Source organism: Musa acuminata, chromosome BXJ1-5 (genome assembly GCF_036884655.1).
Source record: "Musa acuminata AAA Group cultivar baxijiao chromosome BXJ1-5, Cavendish_Baxijiao_AAA, whole genome shotgun sequence".
In the NCBI taxonomy this organism is placed as follows: Eukaryota; Viridiplantae; Streptophyta; class Magnoliopsida; order Zingiberales; family Musaceae; genus Musa; species Musa acuminata.
The window spans coordinates 5569433-5586572 of record NC_088331.1 but is presented as its reverse complement, the minus strand read 5'-3'; the positions used below and the strand labels follow the sequence as shown (position 1 = coordinate 5586572).

The following is a 17140-nucleotide window of genomic DNA, read 5'->3' as shown; positions in this document are numbered from 1 at the left end:
GGTCAGACTGAAAGAATAAATTCGCTCTTGGAGCAGTATCTCCGGCACTACGTGAGTGCCAATCAACGAGATTGGGTGAAGCTGTTGGACATCGCCCAATTCTCCTACAACTTGCAGCGGAGCTCTGCATCCAACAAGAGCCCCTTCGAAATTATCACAGGACAACAACCGTCGACTCCGCACACTATGGAAATTGGGTATACTGGGAGTAGTCCATCAGCCTATCATTTCGCAAAGGAGTGGCATCGAAATGCCGATATTGCGCGAGCTTACTTGGAGAAGGCGGCAAAACGGATGAAGAAGTGGGCAGACTTGTGAAGGCGACCACAAGAGTTCAAAGTTGGCGATTTGGTGTTGGTAAAGCTCCAACCAGCATCACTCCAATTCTTCAGGAACATAGTTCACAAAGGATTGGTGCGTAAGTATGAAGGGCCCTTCCCAATTATCAGCAGAGTAGGCAATGTTTCTTACAAGTTGCAGCTGCCGGCGTGGTTCAAAATTCACAACGTTCTTCACGCCAGCAACCTGAAGGCCTACGATTCGGATCCGCAAGACGCTTCTCGAAGTGTTCCAACTCGGCTTCCTCCCATCACAGCCTCCTACGAGAAGCGAGTGGAAACCATTCTGGCGGATCGTAAGATAAAGCTACCCAGCGGAGCGGAACAGACAGAGTAATTGGTGAAGTGGCGAAAGCTTCCCCGAACTGAAGCCAGTTGGGAGCCTGAAGACGCCCTGCGACATGAAGAAGAAGTCATCAACAACTACCAACAAGCATCGACGAGGGCGTCGACAGTTTAAGTGGGGGAGAATGTCACGAACGGTCGTCGCGCACCCGCAACAACTCCGTTCAACGAACCGTTCGTCGCTCACACCCGCATGTACAGCTGCTTGACAGCATGTTTTCTCATGGTTTTGGGTCATTTTGCTGTAAATATGTAAGTTTGAACAAGCTGCAGCATTGCAAAGCGATCGCTCACCGAACCGAGCAAAACAGCCCCAAAACAGCCCAAAACGGCTCCGTTTTCGCGTGCCGCGGGAGGTGAGCGGAGTGCTGCCACCGCTCACCAAAATGTCAGCCATCTCAGGACCTAGGAACCCCCCGGGTGGCACATGGCTGGATGGGGCTTCGGTTATATACCGGGCGTTGAACACTCTTTCACAAGTTCGCACGTGACCTTTACGGGAACTTGGTTTTGCGCCCGGGACTAGGTGAGCGGCTGTTTGTGGGCTTGCAGCTGTTCGTTCATCCTTGAAAGCCTTGTTTTTCTCCCTCTCCCTCTTTTCTCTTGTGCACACAAGGTGTTCGACGATTTGCTTGTAAAGCTTCCCTTTTCGCGAGACTTCGGGACTTGTCCGTTGCTCATTCTTTCGATCTAACTTTCTTTCTCTTTTACAGGTCCTTCGGGACCTGCGAGAGGTTACAAAGTGGCTGATCCTTGCGGAGCAAGATCGCAAGGGCGAAGCGCGACTTAGGCAACGCAAGCTAAGTTCGCGTCTTTGCCACACGGGGGACTCGCGACTTAGGCAACGCAAGCTAGGTTCGAGTCTTTGTCCGCAAGGGTGCCTCACGCCTTAGGCAATTCCAGCTAAGGTCGTGACAAGCTGGTCGACGCGACAGCCGGTCACGCGTGACTCTCTTTTATGGACGCCTACTCAGGGTATAACCAGATCAGGATGGCGCCCGGAGACAGAGAGCACACGACCTTCCTCACCGATCAAGGCATATACTTCTACAAAGTCATGTCGTTCGGGCTAAAAAATGTCGGGGCCACATACCAGAGAATGGTAAACAAGATGTTCGCCCATCAAATCGGGAGGAACATGGAGGTCTACGTGGACGACATGATCGTGAAAAGCCAAGAGGCCAGAACGCACCTGGCCGAGGCTTTCGCCACGCTGCGCAAGTTCGGCATGCGGCTCAACCCCACGAAGTGCGCTTTCGGCGTCACCTCCGGGAAGTTCCTTGGGTTCATCGTGCACGAGAGAGGAATCGACGCCAACCCGAAGAAGGTTCAAGCAATAATCAACATGCAGTCTCCCCGGACGGTTAAAGACCTGCGGTGACTTAACGGAAGACTTGTCGCTCTCTCTCGCTTCCTCGCCCGATCGGGCGATCGCTGCCTCCCATTCCTCAAGGCGCTCAAAAGCCCGAAGAACTTCCAGTGGACATCAGAATGCGAGGAAGCTTTCAAACAAATAAAACAGCACATGGCCAGCCTTCCTCGGCTCACCTCCGTCTCCCCGGGAGAGAAGCTGGGCCTCTACTTGGCGGCCTCCCAGCATGCAGTCAACTCTGTCCTGGTCAAGGAAAGCTCCGGCCAACAACTCCCGATCTATTACGTCAGCCACATCCTAAGTGGACCTGAGGAGCGTTACCCGCCGAGAGAGAAACTCGCGCTCGCCCTGGTGCTCTCAGCTCGAAAGTTGGCGCCCCTACTTCCAAGCACACCCGGTGGAGGTCATCACCAACCAACCCCTTCAGCAGGTCTTAACAAAATTTGATGTTGCTGGACGGCTCCTCAAATGGGCGGTGGAGCTCGGCGAACACGACATAAGGTACTCGCCCAGGACTACCGTCAAGGCCCAGGTGGTAGCCGACTTCATTGCGGAGCTGACGCAGTTGGAGGACGTGGATCTCAAGCAGGCTCCCGAAGCTTGGACCCTACACGTCGACGGCTCGGCCAACTCAAGGGGTGCCGGCGCAGGGCTGGTCCTCCTCGCCCCTAACGAACGCTCGTTCGAGCGATCCCTTCGCTTCGGGTTCAAAGCCACCAACAACGAGGCGGAGTACGAAGCACTCCTAGCAGGACTAAGGCTGGATCTCGAGATGCAGGTGGCCGCGATACGCGTCCTCACCGACTCGCAACTTGTGGCCGAGCAGCTCAACGACGGATACAAAGCTTGGGACGCAACCATGGCGAAATACCTGGCACGGGTAAAGGACCTGATCGCCAAGTTTCGCTATTTTACACTGTCTAACGTTCCGAGGGAGGAGAACGAGCGAGCCGACGCACTAGCTAAGCTGGCGTCGAAACCGACCTCTGAAGCATGGCCAGAGGTTGAGGAGCTCCCTGCCCGCGCCGTCGAAATAGCAACTACAGCCCCAGGCGGCGAGCCGACCACGTGGGTACAAGAGCTGCTGCGCTTCAAGCGGGATGGAACCCTTCCCCTCGACGAAGTTGCAGCTCGGCGCCTGCGTCGTACGCACGCATGGTACACCGTGGAGTGTGGCCGCCTCTACAAACGGTCCTTCACCTATCCCCTCCTGCGATGTTTAGAGCCTGACGAAGCCCAGATGGTCCTAACCGAAACCTACGAGGGGGTATGCGGCGAGCACATCGGCGGGCGAACCTTGGCGCACAAGATACTCCGTCAAGGCTACTACTGGCCGACCATGTGCCGGGACGCCAAGGCCTAAGTTCGGCGGTGCAATTCGTGCCAGCAGCACGCCCGCACACACCGATAGCCCGCGGTTCCGCTCAGTCCCATCAACTGCGCGTGGCCATTCGCGCAGTGGGGTTTGGACCTACTCGGACCCTTCCCGCCAGCCTCTGGACAGCGGAAGTACATAATCGTGGAGGTGGACTATTTCACAAAGTGGGTCGAGGCCGAACCACTGGCGACAATCACGGAACATCAAGTGGAGAAGTTCGTGTGGAAGAACCTAGTAACTCGGTTCGGGTTGCCCAAGGCCATTATCACAGACAATGGACCTCAGTTTGCTGGCAGAAGATTCCGGGAGTTCTGTGCCGACCATGGCATCCAACCGAGGTTCAGTTCGGTAGCCCATCCTCAGACCAACGGGCTAGCGGAGGTAACCAACCGATCCATCCTGGACGAACTCAAAAGAAGAGTATCCGTAGCCCGATCGACCTGGACAGACGAGCTCCCCAGCGTGCTGTGTTCGTTGCGCACCACTCCCAAAACCGCAACTGGAGAATCCCCTTACAGCCTCGCGTTCGGAACTGAAGCTGTCCTGCCACCTGAGGTGGCCATCACCACCCTCCGAACACGAAGCTACGACGAAAAGACCTCGGACGAAGGACTTCGAGCAGCCCTCGACCTGTTGGAGGAGCGGCGTGCCAACGCACATGTAAGAGCCCTCTCGTACAAAAGAGCGGTTGCAAGGATTTACAACCGAAGGGTGCGACCCCGACCCATCAAACTAGGCGACCTGGTCCTGCGAAGGACCGAGGACTTGGAACACCCAAAATCTCAAAAAATACTTTCCGTAAGTAAAAACCGGGCCAAAGACATAGCCATGCCGAGATGCAGACAGTCTACTGGAGAAGGGAAAGACCATGTTTATTCAAAAAGCGCATTACAAAACAAAGCAAAAAATACAAAAAACCTCATTCCTCGGGGACATCCGGGCTGTCGTCGAAGGGAACATCGGCTGGCATACCGACGTCCAGGTCCTCGGGGAAGGAACCAAAGGGATCCTCCACGACCTCTGAGCCAGGGTTGCGCACCTTGAAACAAGCAAGGGCAACCCGATACCCGTACTCGTATGAAACCCGCCCAGTCCGAACAAGACCGAGCTGGAATCCCGGGGAGTCCTTGTAGTCCTCGATCAGCTTCTTATCCCTCCCCGGCCTTTGGCGGATCTCGGCATCAAGAGCCTCTGAAGCCCCCCGCACCTCAGCTCGCGACTCCTCTCGGCGTCGGATCAGCTCAAGGGAGTCCGCCCTCGCCGAGCGAGCCTCGGCCACCGACGCTTTCAAATGCGTCTGGAGCTCTGTATTACGCTCCTCGGACGTCTCCAGCCGTGCCTAAAACTCCGCGGACCACTCCGTGGATGCTTGGAGCTCAGATCGAAGGCGCACCACCTCCGCCTCCAGGTCCGAAGCGCGCCGCTCGGCCGCCGCGACAGCCTCAGGGCCCGCTCCAGCCCGAGCTTCGTCCGCCTGCCTCCGGAGCTCGGCATTGCGACTACTCAAGGCAGCAATGACCCATCCCGCGTCACGGACGCGATCCATCAGCGCGGCGGCGTAATGATTGCCCTGGGGAAGGGAAGAGGTCAAAACCAGGCACGTCTCAAAATGCATAAGCAGAGGGACGAGACAACGCTTACCCACAACAGCGACTTAGCGGATTTGCTAAGCAAAGCCTCGGAGGATAAAGTGTACAAATCCAGAGCTATGTCGGGATGCAACCCTCCGCGGACGAACCTGGCCGCACAATCACCGTCGGCCCACACCCGGCTGCCCCGGGTAAGACCGTCCCACCGGCCCACTAACGGGTTAGTGGCCGCGCCACGCGAGAGAGCGCCCACCTCCCGTGCCAGGTAAGGCTCGTCCTCTCTCCCGAGCGGAAGACGAAGAAGCTCGCGTATGGAGGGCTGGTGAGGCGCCTCCACCACTGCATGCCCGCTCGGGCCAGCCTCGCCCTCCTCCAGACTCCCCGCGGCATGGTCCGCCGGCGCTATGGCGGCCTCGGCAGCCTTTGCCGCCGGCACCACGGCACCTTCCGTTGAGGTTGGGACCGCCTCAGGACCGTCGCTCGGAAGCACCCGTGCCTTCTTTCGAGGCTGACCGGCCTCGATGTCCACGGGGGCCTCCCTCGTTCCCACCCTGGCAACGGAAGGCGAACGACCCGACGCGGCCGAAGAAGCTTTTCCCCCTCGAAGGGCTTCGAGACGCACCATCTCTACGAGGAAAGGCCAAAACCACAATCAGTTAAGCGGGCAACCCATGAGCAAAAGAGGAGAACCCCTAAAGAACCGCCCCGGGGAGCATACCTAGAGGCACCGGGCTGAGACCCGCCTCCACCAACCACCGCTCGGACATATTCCGGATGGCTCGGGAGGCCGGGAGGATCTCTCTAAGCCTCTGGAGCTCTCGTCGCCCAAAACCGGGACGGTGTTGTCTATCGCACGCGCCCCCCAGTGGATCCCGAACCCCGAATCTCCCCGCCTGCGTTGTGCTCCTCGGCCCTCGGCTCCACGCCATCCCGAGACCACACCTGCGTGGTCACACCGCCTGCGTTGTGCTCCTCGGCCCTCGGCTCTACGCCATCCCGAGACCACACCTGCGCGGTCACCCCGCCTGCGTTGTGCTCCTCGGCCCTCGGATGTACGCCATCCCGAGACCACACCCGCGCGGTCATCCCGCCTGCGTTGTGCTCCTCGGCCCTCGGCTCTACGCCATCCTGAAACCACACCGGCGCGGTCACCCCGCCTGCGTTGTGCTCCTCGGCCCTCGGCTCTGCGCCATCCCGAGACCACACCTGCGCGGTCACCCCGCTTGCGTTGTGCTCCTCGGCCCTCGGCTCTACGCCATCCCGAGACCACACCCGCGCGGTCACCCCGCCTGCGTTGTGCTCCTCGGCCCTCGGCTCTACGCATCCCGAAACCACACCTGCGCGGTCACCCCGCCTGCGTTGTGCTTCTCGGCCCTCGGCTCTGCGTCATCCCAAGACCACACCTGCGCGGTCACCCCGCCTGCGTTGTGCTCCTCGGCCCTCAGCTCTACGCCATCCCGAAACCACGCATGCGCGGTCACCCCGCCTGCGTTGTGCTCCTCGGCCCTCGTCGCCATCGCTCCCGAGTGCAATCCCACTCGGCCTTCCACGCATCGCGCAATCGGTCCGGCTGCACCATGCCCCTCAAACCCGCGTAAACAGCCCGCCTGAAGCAAGAAGCCATGCCTCGGATTCCCTGCAGGCAAAACCGACGCATAGCTCCTTTCGCGGGGGGCATATGATAGGGGTAAAAACTGATTTGACATAATATCCCGAATTTGACATAATACACCCCCACGTCAGCCACCCCGGTGCGGCGCACTGCCCCAGGAAGTGAGCATTAACACCGACACGACACGCGCCCATACCGAGCGAGCACTGACGTCGACGCGACATGCACCATACTCTGCGGGAGCCCAGCCTTCCACGCGACGTCCATGACGACGACAGACGCCATCAGAGGTACGACCCTGCCCCTGCAGGACGCCGCGTCAGGTAACATCAAACCCCCTCTATAAATACTCCCTGGCTCCCAACGAGCAAGGGGGTCTCTCTCTCTCTCTCTGACTCGACATTCCTCTCCGCGTCACTGACTTGATCGTCGGAGGGGTCGGGTCGCGCTACCGACCCGACCCGTGTGCAGGTACTCGATCGCTGCTGGATCCACTCGGCGTCCCGGCGCTTTTCCGCTGCTGATCCCAGCCATTTGGAGCCCTGAACCAGCCGCATCGACCTCGAGGTCACGGCTCAAAGAGTTACTTACCGTAACAGAAATTACATGTCCAGCAGCATTTAATTTGGACACCGGATGTTGAGCCAAGGACCAAAGTATGCACATGTTAAATTCTTAAATAGAAACAAACAAATGTCATCTTTCACAATCATAAGGACAAGCATTTCTCGGTATAATAGAACAGGATCATAAGGGATAAAGTGAATGAAAAGAGGCGAATTTGATGTTATTTATATACTGAACTCGATTATGCAGGTGTACGATACGTCAAGGGGAAGTTTTATGGCTATTGGATGTATCAACTAAAAAAAAAAAATTAAGAAGCTAAACAGGCTGAATGCAAAGCAATCATTAAGGCTATTTTCACGGTTGAAAATCGAATGCATACAAATTTAGATTTTTTTTTAATTTTTTTTATATTAATTATTATGAAAATATATTATTGACATATGAATCAATTCGACGTGTTTGGAACACGTGTACATAAGATTATCCAAAATACTTTTGAGATGGAAACGTCGAGCTCCCGTAGATATCATCCGAGATATTACCTACATGAAGACTGAAGTTGAGATAGGGTTCTCAAGTTGATCATTTTGACACTCAAGTTAGTAACTTGAGGTAAATAAGTATAATCATCAATGGTAAAAGATGACCCCTTAATTATATTAAAAATGAGTTTTTATATCAAAACGAATGAATGACATATTTCATAAAATATTTTTCAAAAAAATAATCTTTAATCATTTCTAATAATTTTAATTTAACTTTTTATCAACATAGTAGTAGACGATAAGAATGACACAACTCTATGTCTTGGATCAATGTCTACACGGACAAAACGATAGAGGATAATTTTTATCCCACTCTTGATATCATATGAAAAATATATATATTAATCGATAATATATTTTTTATTATTAAAAACTTTGTTAGATGACATAAGAAGATTAGTTATAATGTAAATGTTATAGATTTTATCTATTTCTCTTGGATTACCAAGCTCAAAATATATCATTTAAAAAATAATACATTTCTGCGAATCATATTTACTTGTATGCAGGTGTCCTTTTCAAAATAAAAAGACAAAAAATGTTGAGTTAAATCGATTTAGCTTTTAGAGGGATTATATGTAAAATAAAATGATTTGACGGACAAACATGTAAAAAGACATTTGGAAAGGGTATAAGCGAGAAAACGGGCATTGAGAAGGGCATTTATGGCATATGGGAACATGTCCCCTCATAAATAGCATTTATTTCCCGTTTTAAACGCTTACATTCCCCCCCTCTCTTCTACCCATCACGAGGAAAAAGAAGAGCAAAGAGGAGGAAGAAGAAGAGCCGCGCGTAGGTGCTTCTCTTTCTCTGCTTCTCCAGATCGTATCATTGTCTCCGATTCGTTATTTGTTCTCGAATCCTTTGCTTTTCTCTTATTTATTATATGTTGTTTTCTATCTCTCGGTTAGTAGATCTGAGATCCAGATCCCATTCCCTTTCGTTCTTTGATTTCATCTCGTCTTTGCTTCCGGTAGATCTTTGAATTTTGCATCGCTCTGATGCAGATTTGGGATCCAACATCTGTCTCTTGTTAGATCTTCGATTCGTGCAATTCTGGATCCTTTTTCCTTGTTTTCAATGATGTTAATGTTGTGGATCTATCAGATCGGGAAGAATGGGGCTCACCTTTGCGAAGCTCTTCAGCCGCCTCTTTGCGAAGAAGGAGATGCGGATCCTGATGGTTGGGCTTGATGCCGCCGGTAAGACGACCATCCTGTACAAGCTCAAGCTGGGGGAAATCGTCACCACCATTCCCACTATCGGTGAGAATTGCTCGCCTTCATAGGTTGTCCTTTCTTTTGAATAAAGTTGATGACAAATGAGATCGCCAGTACGAGTTCTAACATTCTCGAGCAGTGTGGTTCCTTCCTTCACCAAACTTCTAATAATTTGCTTTTAATGATCTTTTTGCCCTATTCTGATGCAGTATTAGTCAATCTCATAGCTTTATCATAACTGGCTGTGTTATTTTTCTCCAGACTAAAAGGCTGTATTATGTAATTTCTTATTGTTCTGCTTTTATGTGCTTGCGCTCATGTTCATCATATTTCTGTACTTCAACAGCATTCAATTTGTATTATCCTATGAAACATGTGGTAGGTGCTACTACATTGCTTGTCCTGGTGGGAATTGGAAATTTAAATGACTATAAAGAGAATTATAGTATTTATTTATTCTTTAACTTTTGGAATTATTGTCATGAAGACACACACACACCTTCGTTCCCCTTCCAACATTTGTTTTGGCTGGTTGCTCCTCTAGCATCAAGATTCTAGTACAAAGTAAGGATGCCTGTGAACTCTTTCTTTCTCGTATTCTGGAGGATCTGATTTTTGTGGTTTAACATATTGTGTGGCATTTATGACTTGATACTGTCAAAATGAAATTGGATTATGCAAGAATTTTGTGTCTGTTCTATTCATTTGTTAACTATGTGCTTTTACTGCAGGGTTTAATGTGGAGACTGTGGAATACAAAAATATAAGCTTCACTGTCTGGGATGTTGGTGGCCAAGACAAGGTAGGTTGGTTAATAATACTCGTCAGGTTCCTTCTTATTATGTATTAGAGATGGTTTATAGCCATTTTAAGAGGTGCTAATTTTGCTGATGTAAAGAAATTTTTGGCATAGGAAAATAGGCAAATAATTTGGTGATATTGAGTAAGCTTCCGCTTAAAATGCTAACAGCATCCTATCATTTTTAACAAAATCAAACAGAATTTGAAAATTCTTGTAAATGATTGTTGCATCGGCTGCATGACTTATTACAGTTTGACTGATATACTGGTAAACTGGGATGTGAGAACAGATTAGACCTTTATGGAGGCATTACTTCCAGAACACACAGGGTCTTATTTTCGTTGTCGACAGCAATGACAGAGACCGTGTAGTTGAGGCAAGAGATGAACTTCACAGGATGCTCAACGAGGTGAGTTTATCATGCAGTATGCCTCTATTTTGAAGTCTTTAATATTGATATGTCTTTAGCATTGTTTAGGAAATCCAACTAAATTGTTACATATAGTTATGGCTTATAAGCTTGTGATGTACTTGTAAATCTGGATTGAAATGTTAGACAAACCACTTGATTTAACCTAGTTATATCTAAAATTGAATTATCACTATCGTAAGGGCTGTTCTTTTAAGTTTTGAACAATTTCCATCATATGTAAACTTTTGGGACGAAAAGAACTTTGTGATGCAATATTTATCATCACATCTTGTTGGAGCAATGATGGCTGTAAATTTTTCCCAGCGGTTTATGTCCTCTTTTAGAAGTCTCAAAAGCCCCCATAAGGAAGTATCATCTCAGTCATGTAGCATCACCTACAGAAATCATTTAGTTCTCTTTATGAGATTAATTTTTTTACTTGGTAAAGCAGGCACTTTTTCTTTTTCAATTTTGTATAGTTGGATTGTCTTACCATTTGTCTGTTACAGAAGTGTTTTATGATGAAAGAATAAATCCACCTATATCCTTATTTATACCAGACAATGTAAAGAAAACTGCCTTCTTACTATTATCTATAATAACTTCATCTTTCGACTTTTTACCTTCTATTCTTTTTACAATGAAAAGGTCCCAAACATATTGGTTTTAAGTGAATAAAGAGTACTATATGTAGTCTGTTTTCTTTCTGCACGAAAACTTTTCATAGTGTAATTGAATTTTTTTTTAGAAGAATCATCTCGTGGGCAACTAAATGTTTACCATTTTTATCGGTTATCTATGGCAAGCATGGAAACGGAACTCATTGCATATACTATAGCTAGCTATAAATGTCCATGAGCAATGTGCATCATTGCTTCTTATTTCATTACCAAATCGTGTTGTAACACGATATTGCAATAATTTGTGATGAAATAAACTTAAAGACGAACTTAGTATCGAGGAGCCATTGTGTTGTTGCCGCAACATGAGACATTCTTTCTTTCTTGGACACCAATCATATTTTTCTGATCATTGTAGGATGAGTTGCGTGATGCTGTCTTGCTCGTGTTTGCAAACAAACAAGACCTGCCAAATGCTATGAATGCTGCTGAAATTACGGACAAGCTTGGTCTGCATTCCTTGCGTCAACGGCACTGGTATAACATACCTTCTTGTTGAGCTAGAAGTTCATAACTTTGATTTCGTTCTTCTATCCTACAAATGTTATTAACGATTTGTTAATGGTTTGCACTGGATTCTCAACTCAGATCACCTAAAGCAACCACGATTTGTTTTCATTATATTATCTTACGGGTCTTATTGTTCTATAAGTAATTGGTTGGCGTGCTTGATCAGACATTTGGGTGTAGGTCCACAATAAATTAAAGGCTATTCAACTCTAAAAAACCACAAGCATAGATTACAAAGAACCATCACTTGTAGCATTCTTGTTTCGTGAATAGTCATGTTGTACAACAGTTTAAAATGTGCTATTAGATTCACAAAAAGCTTCAGCATACTCTCCCATGACGAATATGACATTACTCTCACGAAGATGATATTTTTGATCTGCTGCAATTTGCCAGGTACATACAGAGCACCTGCGCCACAACCGGTGAAGGATTATACGAGGGGCTTGATTGGCTGTCCAACAACATAGCCAACAAGGTAGCAACCACATCAATTAATTCACCCGTTCTATTTATGTGTGCTGATATATTATCGTTTTTTTTTCTCTTTTTCTATCAGGCCTAAGCTATGACGATGAAGTTGCAGGAGCTCTCGGATCTAAAAAACCGTCTCGTCGGATGCCTTGGGTATGACGATGATAAGAAAACCTTTAGCTTAACTTATGTGAATTAATTTTACCTCAGATTTTGCACTTTAATGTGTTTGCTACTTATGCGTCATATATACGACTTTTTCATACATTCTTTCAGAAACAATTCTATTTTGTTGATCATTGTGATGGCCCCTTTCATTGTTGAAATTTCCCTGAAACCGTTCTGCTAAGAGCACTCTCACTTTTATTTATACAAAAGCATGCCATGGACGGTGTTTATTTCTTCATGCAGCAAACACGTGCACACACGCGCACACATCACCAACAGTAAGAAGCCTCAGAAACCCATCACATCTTGCCATGGGGATCGGCGCTCTCCGCCTCCCTCTTCGGCTCGTCCGCCGCCTTATCACCTTCGTCTTCAGACGCTGTCAGCTTCTCTTTTACCCTCTCCGCCACGCTCCCTACCGCACCAAGAATTCCTCCCTTGTCATCTCTTCCCCTACCAACAATAATGCACCAAAATCCTCAAAACTATCCGTAATCCATTTTCCTACAGAACAAAACAGGCTTACTTCCGCTCTGCCTCTTCCAGCTTCTGCCTCGCTCTCTCCTCCGCTTCCGTCACCGTCCCCTTTCAAGCAATGCACACATCTCCAGTATCTTAATCCAGAAGACACGGAAGCGTTCACGGCAGATAAGCCTAAACCTTTGTCGCTTCTCCTGTCCCGGCCAAGTAGTCCCTGGCTTTCTGGGCGGCGTCACCCGCCGCATCCTTGTAATCCTCCATCTTCTGCTTCGCCGTCTCCGTGCCCTCCCTCGCCTTCTCCGTCGCCGTGTCCTTGTACTCGCCTAGCATCTCCTTCGTCTCCTCTATCTTCTCCACAGTGGTGTCCTTGTGATCCTTTGCCTTTTCGACGGCAGCGTCCTTGGTCTGCCCGGCCGTCTCAGAAGTCTTCTCCGCTGCTTCCTGCGTTCTGCCGGTGATCGCTCCGAGGAGGGACTTGGTGCCCTCCTTGATGCTCCCGAGGACGCCCGGGTGGTGCTTCTCGCGGGCGCCTTCCCGCTCGTGCCCACTTTGGGAGGGTGCGAGCTCGTCCGCCGCCTTCCTCGCGCCGTCGCTCTCCCTCTCCTCGCGCGCCTCTTGCCCCGTCGACATGGTTTAACTCGCTCCTCAACGATTTCAACCAGCTGCTTGGCCTGCCGGCTTAAATGGAGAAGAGAGGAGGGTACGTGGAGGTGCTCGACGATTGCGTTTGGCGACAGAAGACTCACAGTAGTACGCGTGTGAAGAGCTTTTTGTGCACTACTGTAATGGTTGGACACGTCGATATATCTCATTTCTGTCGCATAATTTAGAAAAAAAAAAAAAGCATAAGTGCCACGCTTTCTGTAATAAGATACTATTATTAATCTAATATCGAACCAAATCGAACAAAAAAAATATATAAATTTTTTTATTAAACTTTACAGATCAACAACTCTTACATGACTTGAATACTTAAGACCTTTAAATTAATATAGATGTAGAATATAAGAGTATCTAATCTCTACAACTATATCTAATTTTATTTGAAATATTCTAAAATATATTTTAAACTAAAATTTTATTATCCCTAAAGCTTTATCTAATATTATTTAAAAAAATAAAATATTAATATGATATTTTAACTTATTAACATTTTTATATTTTTGAAGATAAATCCTAACTTGCTTTGGAATCCAACTGAACTTGCTCAGCAACCAAGATTTCGCGTCGACCATGACGAACTGAACCTCACCACCGTACTAGTAAAAGGTAATAAATAGAGAGACTAGCATGTCAATGAAGTCGTGAACGAGGTTCCTCGTGAACTCGTCGTTCGAAAAGACCACCGTGGGCACCATATAATTTTCAATACATCTTGGGCGTGTTTCTATGTGAACGACTTAATTGTCCATTCCTTTACATGGGCAATGGCGGCTTGGTTGTGCTTTCGGGCGAAATGTTTGATCTTCCATTCTTGGCTACTCAAGGAAGGCCGTAGTCTAAGGAGCTTCCTTTCACCCTTATATTACCTTCTGCTTCACAAACATTCGATCTCTGACTGATTTCGACGCAGATGGGTTTCTTTGACTCTGTAGCAGCTTTCTCTTCACTTACTTTACTCCATTGACACCGTGCTACCTTCTTCATCACTAATCCCTGAATCAAGTTATTCCATGCGAAAACTTTTAGAACTATTGGAATACCTCTTAACCTAAACTTACTAGATGGAAGACCATTAAAATCTCTAACTGGATTTTGTGCAGAAGACACAACATCCATACGATGACCAAATTCAAGAATAGACTTGTGAAATCTAAAATAACGCCAAATTCTTCACAAAAACTAACAGCCTTGACATAAGTTCCCAGGTTTCATATTTACGAAGAGTATTCATTTCTTCATTTATGGTATCCTCCCACACCTTAACACCTTTAGTTTCATCAAAACGGCTCAAGATCATTAATTGGTTTAGAAAAAAAATAATGTCATATGTTTATATTGTCTCTACAACATACAATTTTTCATTTTGATCTACTCAATGTTGGAATTTCCTCTTTATGGATATAATCTAACCAAATACTCTGAAATATTTAACATTTGGATTCTTACCAAACATGAGCTCATCTAAAGACTTTAGATTGATTGGACTAAACGAAGTTCGATTAATAATATAAGTTGTACATGTTATACCTTCTACCCGTCCATAAGACTTTGGGTAAATTCTTTGCATGATGCATTTATAAGTCTCTACGAGATGTTTGAATCTTTCGTTAAACCACACCATTTTATTATGGTGTAATTGCATATGTAATTCGCTTTTGATGCCATACTTTTTGTAAAAAGATAAGAAACTATCATAAGTGAACTCATTGCTATTATCATTTGTAATAGGGAAAAGATTTTTCTCATATTATGATTATTATCTAGAATATAATATACACTCTTTAATATAATATGATTATTATCTTTATATGAGATTATGATAGTGCTTTTCTTTTCCACTTAGTGAACACTATTATTTATCGTGATAATTACATCATTACCGATGAAAACTAGTAAATTTAGTATCTATCACTAGTAAAATGATGACCTGAATCAACAATATAGTCATTTTTAAAATGGATAAATGTCATGTTCTTAATAGTTTAAGTCATAAAGTATTTGTCTCAATCTTCGTTGGTAACATTAGAACAATCTTCTTTATTTATAATATTTTTTTAATCTTTGCGCGATAGTTTTTCTTAATATGACGTAACTTACTACACATAACACTTGACTTTATTTTGATTTGCACCATTGTTTGAAGAAGACTTTGATGTTAACATCATTTTTCTTTACTTTATTATTATCATTATCCTTTTTCTTATTTATAAAAAGAGCATCTTCATTTCTCTTGAAGTAGAAATTCTCGTCATTTGACGAGCTAGGGATTCCTGAGAAGTAAAAAGATTTTCCAATTCTATAAAAGATAATTATTGAATATAAATATATTCTTTTCAAAGACCATGAATAATATAACATTTCATTCATGCATAAAAAATAAGCTCATCTGGATCTAAAAGTAATATATCTAAACATAATTTTTAATCTTCAAAAAATATTTAGAAATCAAGATATCACCTTGGATAGTGTTTGTCAAATCACTCTCTAAATATTGAAGCCGAGTCATATTATTTTTGTTAAGCAATGCATCTAGAGTGATCCAAATCTCTAAAACTAATTTACAACGAATAATGTGTTCAAGGAGATCATGAAAAATAAATATTTTTAATATAAATTTAACCTTTGCTTTTAAAGTCTTTCATCTCGTCTTCACCAACTCGACTATAATTTTTTATAGTCGAAAAAGATTATTTTCTTTACCAAAGAGATTTTGAAATATAAATTATCACTCTTGTGGCTCTGATACTATGTAAAAAAAATAAAGGATCACATGTAAGTGTAACATTTTCTCAAATAATAGTAACAAAATACTACTAACCCAAAATCATACCAAATAGAAGAAGAATAAATCAAGACGAAATTTTTTTATTATTATTAAACTTCTCAAAAGAAAATAGATGTTGACTCCGACTTGAATGCTGAATTATATAGTTACCATCTATTTATAAATCTGAAATATAAAAATTTCTAATCTGTATGACTCTATCTAATTTTATTTGAAATCTTCTAAAATATATTTTAAGCTAAAATTATCTTTATCTCTAAAATTTTATCTAATCTTATTTAAAAGATAAAATATTAATATATGATGTTTCGAAATTTGAACTTCTTAACGGCACGCCCTATGATTCCTTTTTCTACTACTCAGTAAGAGAAAACCCAAGCAGACATCATCAATCGGAAGCCTTCCAATCGTGGGCCCTCCTCATCCGACTCCCCCAGCTCTCGTCCTCCCCTCCGGCGCACTGCCGAGCGCCGCTCCGCCGCCGCTTCAGCCCCTCCAGCTGGCTCACCCAGTCCCCGAACCCCCACGCGCCGCCGCCATTCCGGAGGACCACCCCGCCACCGACGGCGATGGCCCATCCGTCGGCCCGAAGGAGCGAGACGTCGTAGTCCCGGCGGCGCGACGGGTCGGAGAGAACCTCGTAGGCCTCCCGTGCTCGTATGAAACGCTCGGCGAAGTAGGCCTTGTCCACCGCCGTCCGGCACGCGTCCGGATGCCACCGCCGCGCCTGCACCCGGTACGCCGCCTTGATCTCCTCCGGCCCCGCCGTCTTCTCCACCGACAGCAGTTCGTACATGGTGGCCGACTTGGTCTGCGCCGGCCGCGCAGTCGCCGACACTCTCAGCTGCATCCTCGTACCGCCCAAGCAGCAAGGTTTGGGAATCGAAGAAGGCAAAGCTGTCATTTCAATCCTATTCCTTGTTCTTCCTCTCAATTAATGATATCGGAGGAGATACGGATGAGCGAACATTCATATATACAGGAGGGTAGGCAAAACCGTATGGCATGGATGAGACAGAGAGCGGAGAGTCAACTGTGGTCAAAGCCTACGGGATTGGACAGAACACTGTGGGCGAGCCGAGGGAAGGGGGAAGAGAGCGGTTTTTGCTTGAATCAACGGCGTCGACGCCGTTTAAGGTTTTAAACTATGGTACATTGGATCAGTATAACGTGTAAAATATATAATATTATATT

The 17140-nt window shown here is 46.4% G+C and overlaps 4 protein-coding genes across 6 annotated transcripts; 2 read left to right on the top strand and 2 right to left on the bottom strand.

The window, feature by feature from the left end:
* Nucleotides 1–2208: 2208 nt before the first annotated feature.
* Nucleotides 2209–4457, top strand: LOC135675135 (uncharacterized). The gene is made up of 4 exons (XM_065185408.1): nt 2209–2406; nt 2486–3412; nt 3515–4231; nt 4335–4457. Exons 1-4 carry the CDS (start codon nt 2209–2211, stop codon nt 4455–4457), a joined length of 1965 nt encoding a protein of 654 aa, XP_065041480.1.
* Nucleotides 4458–8424: 3967 nt separating this feature from the next.
* LOC135673301 (ADP-ribosylation factor 2-like) lies at nt 8425–12149 on the top strand. 3 transcript variants are annotated; one of them, XM_065182169.1, is made up of 7 exons: nt 8425–8544; nt 8860–9017; nt 9704–9774; nt 10064–10183; nt 11225–11343; nt 11773–11854; nt 11936–12149. In XM_065182169.1, exons 2-7 carry the CDS (start codon nt 8870–8872, stop codon nt 11939–11941), a joined length of 546 nt encoding a protein of 181 aa, XP_065038241.1. In that variant the 5' UTR covers nt 8425–8544; nt 8860–8869; the 3' UTR covers nt 11942–12149. The 3 variants fall into 3 exon arrangements, with proteins under 3 accessions (XP_065038241.1, XP_065038240.1, XP_065038238.1); XM_065182168.1 differs by having other exon boundaries at nt 8439–8548; XM_065182166.1 differs by lacking the exon at nt 8425–8544 and adding an exon at nt 8555–8658.
* Nucleotides 12150–12317: 168 nt separating this feature from the next.
* Nucleotides 12318–13128, bottom strand: LOC135675131 (late embryogenesis abundant protein 17-like). Its single transcript, XM_065185402.1, has 3 exons — nt 12679–13128; nt 12545–12603; nt 12318–12471 (listed from the first exon to the last, which is right to left on the bottom strand). The coding sequence occupies exons 1-3, from the start codon at nt 13126–13128 to the stop codon at nt 12318–12320; spliced, it is 663 nt and encodes a 220-aa protein (XP_065041474.1).
* Nucleotides 13129–16334: 3206 nt separating this feature from the next.
* LOC135675125 (chaperone protein dnaJ 20, chloroplastic-like) lies at nt 16335–16796 on the bottom strand. Its single transcript, XM_065185398.1, has one exon. It carries the CDS (start codon nt 16794–16796, stop codon nt 16335–16337), a length of 462 nt encoding a protein of 153 aa, XP_065041470.1.
* Between the last annotated feature and the right edge of the window lie 344 nt (nt 16797–17140).